The 7,359-nt window shown below is 56.9% G+C and overlaps 2 protein-coding genes across 2 annotated transcripts in view; one reads left to right on the forward strand and one right to left on the reverse strand.

Moving 5' to 3' along the window:
• LOC105005307 (complement C4-like) overlaps nucleotides 1-2,978 on the forward strand; it is a gene marked incomplete at its 5' end in the record, with an annotated part of 10,085 nt that extends 7,107 nt beyond the window's left edge. The window contains 4 exon segments of the mRNA XM_010863259.1: nucleotides 568-653; nucleotides 844-1,048; nucleotides 1,189-1,263; nucleotides 2,694-2,978. Coding sequence (XP_010861561.1) covers nucleotides 568-653; nucleotides 844-1,048; nucleotides 1,189-1,263; nucleotides 2,694-2,963 — 636 coding nt within the window.
• A 166-nt stretch (nucleotides 2,979-3,144) lies between these two features.
• On the reverse strand, nucleotides 3,145-6,647 carry LOC105005314 (steroid 21-hydroxylase-like). Its single transcript, XM_010863266.1, is given in 10 exon segments — nucleotides 3,145-3,419; nucleotides 3,507-3,690; nucleotides 3,732-3,848; nucleotides 4,332-4,532; nucleotides 4,697-4,783; nucleotides 4,886-4,987; nucleotides 5,100-5,195; nucleotides 5,413-5,567; nucleotides 5,675-5,764; nucleotides 5,862-6,647. Coding segments are annotated over 10 exon segments (1,509 nt in total). The 5' UTR covers nucleotides 6,064-6,647.
• Nucleotides 6,648-7,359: the final 712 nt, after the last annotated feature.

Genomic DNA, 7,359 nt, shown 5'->3' on the forward strand with positions numbered 1-7,359 from the left:
AGCCCCAAACCCCTTCCTCCTCCTCGTGTCTCCTTGTCTGACTGACAGTGTCCCTTCCATACAGGAGCCCAGCTGCCACTGCAGAGGCCATCTTAGTGCCCCCTGCTCCATCCTAAGCCTGTCCTCATGACCCCAGTAACTCCTCGTCTGCTTTCACCCCAGCCATGCCCACCTCCCCAGCAGGACAGGTCCTTGCATCTATACACATCTCCTGGCCCTGAATGTCCTTCAGGTGCTTCTTGTCCCCCATGACACACTCATTCTCCTACTCCAAGCTTCTCCTGGCAGCCATTCCTGAACTTTTCTCTGTAGCTTCTTCAGTGCATGTGTACACTGCATGTGTACAGTGCCTGCCCCCATGCCAGGACCCTGCTCCGCTCTCTTTCTCACCCAACACCTCGGCTCCTTTGTATTTTTGGACTGGTCTGGGAGGTGGATGGGAATGGGCAGAGGGCCTCGAAGCTCTTAGCCCAGGAGCTAAGGGGTCCAGAGCCTTCCATGTGGCTCTGGAGAGAGGTCTGTGGCCCCAAAGGTCCCATGTCCCCTTCCCACCCCTTGTTGAGCCAGGTCCTTTGCAACTACAATGTCATGGACATGACGAACACGACCCGCCAGGGTCTTCAGATTGAAGTGACGGTCATGGGCCACGTCGAGTACACGAGTGAGTGTTGGGGTCACAGGCTGTGGGTCTCTGAGGGGGTGGTGCCAGGGCTGAGCCACAGTGCTGTCCCCTCGCAGTAGAGGCGGAGGAGGACTACGAGGACTAAAGTAGGAGGACTCTCCAGCCGGGGATGACCCCGAGGCCCACTCCCGGCCCATGACACCTCTAAATCTGTTTGACAGGTGGAGGAACTACTGTAAGACAGAGGCTGCCAAGGCGGCCAACGAACTGGAACCCAGGGTGCATCCAGTGAACCAGGCAGGGGGACCCAGACAACAGACACGTGTCTCCACAGGCAAGTCTGCGAAGGTGGGGCTGTCAGGCATGGCCATTGCGGACATCACCCTCCTGAGTGGATTCCACGCCCTGCGGGCTGACCTGGAGAAGGTGTGACCAGCCACCCAGAGGGGCCGCCTGTGCCCCAGGAGCCCTGCCCCATCCCCGCAGCAGCCCCAGCTGCTGAGCCCTGTCACGTGCAGGCGGCCGGGGGCTTTCTCCTTGTAACTCCCGGCTCCCGTTCCCCACAGCTGGCCTCCCTCTCCGACCGTTACATGAGCCACTTTGAGACCGAGGGTCCCCACGTCCTGCTGTACTTCGACTCGGTGAGCAAGGAGGGTGACAGAGGGGCGCACAGCTGGCACTGGGTTTCCTGAGCTCGTGTTAGGAGGATTCCCAGGAGGCAGGTGTATCAGCAGCTACTGCTCTGGGAGAGACCTTGTGGAGTGAGCAGGAAGGCAGGACAGGAGGGGGTCAGAGCCTTGGCCAGGGAGGTTCCCCGCTGCCTGCAGGGAGGCGGGGCTGAGCCCCTTCGGTGGCTTTGGGTCCAGTGCCAGTCAGCCGGGGAGGGCTTGAGAGAGCGCCTTTCATAAAGCTGAATGTATTCAACTTGAGGGACTGCTTCTTTTTCATTGACCTTCTCTTTCTTTTTTTATATAAATATGTATTTTGTCTTTTTTGAAATGATGGTGATTTTAGATGAATTGTTGTTGTTGTTGTTGCTGTTGTTTTTCCCATGGCCACCTTTGACTAACACATAGTTATCAACCCTCTGATGGCCCTCAAAAAAGTTTTTTGAACATTTACTGTAACCTCTCAGAGAAAAATGTGAAAAAGGCATGTTAATACTGTGATACCATTCGTCAGGCGTGTTAAGACTGAGATACAACTGGCCAGGTATTTGTGCGTCAGGGAGACCCTCCCTGCGCAGTGTGTGCAGAGGGGACAAACCCTGTTAGCTTGAGAAGCCAGGCAGAGGAGTCTGGTTGAACACAGTGGAAAATGAGGAAGATGTCAAGTCAGGGAGCTCACCGTGCAGCTTAAGAAGGAAACTCACGTGGGATACCAGGCTGAACTGGACCAGTGTGGGCATGAGGAGAAGGATCTGGGCCTAGACATGAGTGGTGGAGTCATAGAAGGCAAGCAGAGGGCTAGCACTTGCTGTTACCAAGCAGAAAAGGGAGGCCTTAGTTGTATCATTGAGGCTATTGAGAGGGTGAGTGGGTTTGGAGGGCAGGCAGACGGAATCGGGAGAGTTTAATACATCCTGTAAAAGTCCCAATACAAGAAAAAGGGTGAACATTTGGGAGAAGCTGCCCACCTGCAGAGTTTGGGGAATGATGAGACTACCCTGGGGAGCACAGAGAAGGGGAAGGGCCTGCGCTGGGGCCTGTGTCTCTGGGAGGGACGAAGCAGGAAGGTAAGAAATGAGCAGGTCAGAATCGGGGTGGTCTGGAAGCTAGCCCTGAGGGTAGGGAGAGCTTCGTGAAGAATGTGTCCATGAAGTGAGCCTCTGTGAAGGTGCCAGGACAAGAGACTGGGGTGAGGTCACCATGTGAGCAGTGAAGTCAGCAGAGACCTTGAGGAGCAGTTTTTAGAAATCCTGAGGCTGGAAGGTAAAAAAACATAAACGACACTGAAGATAAGATCGACCAGAACCAAACAGGCCAAGCAAATCCATCACAGCGGTCTATGAAAGCTCAGGGCCCAGAAGTGGGTCCCTGACTTCCCTGCCTCCCATCTCCCCCCATGCCAGGTCCCCACCTCCCAGGAGTACATAGGCTTTGGAGCTGTGCAGGAGGTGCCCGTGGGGCTGGTACCGCCAGCCAGGGCCATCCTGTGTGACTACAACAACCCTGGTGAGGCGTTGGGGACACTCTGGAAGGTTGGGGTAGGTGGCAGTGAGGAGTGGCAAGGGAGTCCTGTGGATCCATCTCCTGGGAGACAGAGAGAGGGCAAGTTCCCTAACACCCCTCTGCTTTTCTCCAGAGCACAAAAGCTCTGTGTTTTATGGGGCACCACGTAAAAGAGAACTCTTCTCCATGTTGTGCTAGCAGCCTTCTGCCAGTGTGGTGGGCGTGAGACCCCTCACCGTTGATCTCACAGCACCATGTTTACAGCGGGGAGGGCAGCGGTTTGTACGGGAGCAATAAAAGGAGACACCGAGGCACGTGACTGGCCGAGTCCTCCCACCCACTCCTCCCCCATCACTGGGCACTGGCGCTCTCCCAGGCCCCCGCCTCCACCCCCCGGGGCTGCAGCCGCACCTGGAAAGGCTGGACCTTGAGGTTGACACCGCAGTAGGGATCCGGCTGCAGCGACGGCAGGGTGCCCACGGGCGGCGGCAGCAGCGTGAAGGCCTGCAGCAGTCGCAGGAGCACCACGAAGAGCTCCAGGCGCGCCAGCGACTCGCCCAGGCACACGCGAGCCCCGCAGCCAAATGCCAGCGCGCTGGGGTTCGCGCCGGGCTCCAGGAAGCGGTCTGCGGGCGGGCGGAAGGACCGACCGGGCTCATGGGCCGCCCGCTGCACCGCCACCCACCACCGCAGGCACCCACCCGGCCACGCACCCGGCCAGAACTCGTGCGGCTGCTCCCAGACGGTCCCGTCCAGGTGGGCACCTTAGAGGTTAAGGATAACGACCATGCCCTCAAGGATGTCGTAGCTGAAGATGCTGGGGGTTAGGGTTAAGTGAGAGGCCCACTGGACCCTGCTGGGGCCTTGGCCGTTCATCCCTAGGCCTCCGGAGTCACCTGCTAGGCCGTGGTGCCATGTGGCAAGGCCAGGGGCAGCACCTCTGCAATGGTGGCCTTTAGCAAGGGCCGGTGAGCGCCATCCTTTCATGTGACTCCAGGGTTCGAGGCTCTGGGGCCCAGCTCGCGATCCATCTCCTCCTGAAGGTATTGCTGAATCTGAGAAATGGAGCCCAAGTCCTGTCACTGGCCAGCCCTCAGCTGCCAGCCTCCATTGTGTGTGTCTGTGTGTGTGTGTGCGTGCACGCATACACTAGTCACTCAGTCGTATCCGACTCTCTGAGAGCCCATGGGCTGTAACCCTCCAGACTCTTCTGTCCATGGAATTCTCCAGGCAAGAGTACTAGAATGGGTTGCCATTCTCTTCTTCAGGGCATCTTTCTCAGCCAGGGGTCCAACCTAGGTCTCCTGCATTACAGGCAGATGCTTTACCATCTGAGCCACTAGGGAAGCCCAAACTTCCACCATTCCCTGGAGGAACTCACATGAAACTATGTGCCGAGTAGAAGAACCCAGGCAAACCCCACTGACCCACCCAGTCCTACACCCCACAACACAGCCTGCATCGCCACCAGTGAGCTAGGTTCCCGCCACCCTGGCCAAGCTGCCAGGAAGGATCCCTTTGCCTCCTCCAGGGCATACCTCAGGGTGGTGAAGTAGGAACGCCACAGCCCAGGAGAGGGTGCTCGCCGTGGTTTCAGTGCCCCCGATGAAAAGGTCCACCACAGACATGTGCACGTGTCCTTCCAGGAGCTGTCCCGGGCCCTCTTCTACTCTTTGCCTCCCTACCCCCTGGAGCATGTAGTCCGTCACATCCCTCCACTGGCCGGCCACCATGCTCTCCTGGGGAGGGGAGGACCAGCTGGCCTGAGTGCCTGGCTTGGGGAGAGTGTTTAGAGGGTGCCATGGGTCCAGGACCGCAGGGATGGCCCAGAAGCTGCCTGGCTCTGGGCAGTAGCGTCACCGCTGCCAACCGAGGAGGACCCCGGTCCACGCACGATTCCCACCTTGTGGCGCGTCAGCTGCTTCTCCACCATGTGGTCCCTGTTCTCTATGGCCTGCTTCAGCCTCCAGAGCCCAGGGTTGGGGAAGAACTGGGGCAGAGAGTAAGAAGGTGTAGCTGCTGGCAAGGAAGCCTGTTCCCCATCCCCACCCTTTCTCCCAGGACCAGGCATGTCGGGGCTGCGCCTCCTCACCCTGAGAAAAGGAACCATGTCCAAAATCTGGATGGACCAGTGGTCCCAGGTCTTCATCAAGTCCTGAACACAGTCGTGAAAGGCATGTACTAAGGTGTCCTCCTGCCAGAAAAGGAGGACATCCTTTCAGTGCAGAACCAGGAGAGGATCAGGGAGGGGTTGCGGGGGGTGGGGGGAGGGGGGCAGGCATATGGGAGGGCAAGAGAGCCTTGACCTTGTTTCCAAAAGTGAGGTAACAGATGATGCTGCAGGTAAGCAGAGAGAATTCCTTCTGGATGGTCACGGGGGCACCGGCCTGGACTCTCATGCGCTGAAGAGAAAGAGCATGAACTAAAGAGGGAGGGACCTGGGATGTCCCTGGTGGTCGAGAGGCTAAATTCTCTGCTCCTAATGCAGGGGGCCCAGGTTCGATCCTTGGTGAGGGAACTAGATGCCACATGCTTTGGGTAATATAAGTGAAAAAACAATAGAGGGCCTTCCAGGAGGGGTGAAGCTGACCTGGGCTAACTGTGGGAGTCCAGGCTCACCTCGCAGAACTCCTGGGTCAGCTGGTCCACCCAGGGCTCCATGGAGCTGCGGGTGCCCAGCAGCAAGGCTGAGCGGGTGAGTTTCTTGTGGGCCTTCCAGAGCAGAGAGTAGTCCCCCAGAGAGATGTCCTGGCAGCGCTGAGACACCAGCTTGTCTGCGAGTAGGGGTTGGGGGTGGGAGGGTCGACTTGACCAAGGAAGCCACAGGGCTGACCTCCCCTGCCTCCCAAAGCCCTGCTTCTCCCCTCAAGCAACCCCTTACAGGATGGTATCTGGGGTCTGCCGGCAAAGTCCACCCACTTCCTGATCATAGCCTCCTCAATGGTCCTCTTGGAGTTCAGCACCACCACCTCTGGCGGGGAGAGTGGTAGGAAAAGCAGGAAGTCAGCAGGAAAGCACACCCCCAACCCTCCTCACTGTTGTGGGCCAGGAAGGAGGCAGACCCTCACCTTGCAGCCCAAGGCGAAGCCTGTAGACAGGCCCGAGTTTCTGAGTCAGGCTCAGCAGATGGATGGGGAGGTTGGGCTGCAGCAGGTGCAGGAAGCCGGGGACCAGAGGTGGGAGGTGGAGGTTTCTGAGCTTCCACCGGCCCCATAGCAGGTGAGCGCCAGCTAGCAGGGTGAGCAGCAGCAGCAGCCCTGCGAGGACCATGGCTGGAGACCCAGGCAGAGGCCCCGGCCCCGCCACTTATAGCTCTCCACACCTTCAGCCATCTGGCTACTTGAGCTGTTCTGAAGCCTCCCTCGACTCCTTCCCTCAGGTCCTTGCCCACTGTCCCGCCCACAAAACAGTACATTCCTGGAATGGCATCGAATCTCTTGGCCTTGGAAAATCCAATATCAAAGAGCAGGCCTTTTCCCATTCATCTATCAAGAAGAAAGGAAAGGAAACACAACCCTGACCTTCTTCAACAGCCAGAATCAGCTTTCTGTCAACCGTTCAGGAAAACGTGTCCATGAGCCCTCTCCCACCTGCACCCCATCCCACCCCCACCGCCACCTTGGACCGGCTTCCTGCCACGGGTTTGTCTCAGAGAGAAGAATGACAACCCACGCCTAATATGCCCTCCCAGATGGCCTTTGAAGCACAAAATGAGATGAGAATGATCTGTGTGTTTTTCTTTTAACTTACAGATAGGGGAACCACATGTCCCGGTTTGCATGTGTTATCCCAGTTTATACCTATAGTCCAAGTGTCATCAGTAATATTGCCTCTTTTTATTCTCAAAACTTGAAGATGAAGAATTAAATGTTTCCCCAGTTTGGAGCTCTTACCCTCTACCTGACGATCTTTGGTTGCAAGGAAAAGAGACCCACTTGAGCTAGTTTGAGCTAAAAGTAAGAATTGTTCTACAAATAGAGGGATATCTCACAGAATCCAGAGCAGGCAAGTAGAAGGGACCTTCTTGGCCTTGGAAAGTTAGGGATTGTGAACTAAAGAGCCCTAGAGACATGGCTGCTTCCTCACTCTTCATTCCTCCTCTTTCATTTGTTTATTAATCTTGGCTGCACTGGGCCTGTATTACCATGCCTGCGCTTTCTCTAACTGCGGCGAGCAGAGGGTACTCTCTAGTTGTGATACCCAGGCATGTGGGCTTCAGCAATTGAGGCTCATGGGCTCTAGAACTCGGGCTCAGTCGTGGGGGCCCACAGGCCTGGTTGCTTCACGGCATGTGATCTTCCCAGACCAGGGATCCAACCCGTTTTTTTCATTGGCAGGTGGATTCTTAACCACTGGACCACCAGGGAAGTCCCCTCCCTCCTCTCTGTCTGCAGTCAAGCTGCTTGTGCTCCCAGGTGCAGGCGGCACAGAACTGCTTTCAAGGTTAGACTCCACAGAATACGGGTCTAGCCCCAGGACAAAAAGGCTGTAATGGCGTGATCAAACATGCCCCCATCGATTCCAAAGTCCTCAGGAAGGAACTTGATAGCCACAGCTGGGATCAGG

Source organism: Bison bison, unplaced genomic scaffold (genome assembly GCF_000754665.1).
Source record: "Bison bison bison isolate TAMUID 2011002044 unplaced genomic scaffold, Bison_UMD1.0 scf7180017858383, whole genome shotgun sequence".
Lineage (NCBI taxonomy): Eukaryota > Metazoa > Chordata > Mammalia > Artiodactyla > Bovidae > Bison > Bison bison.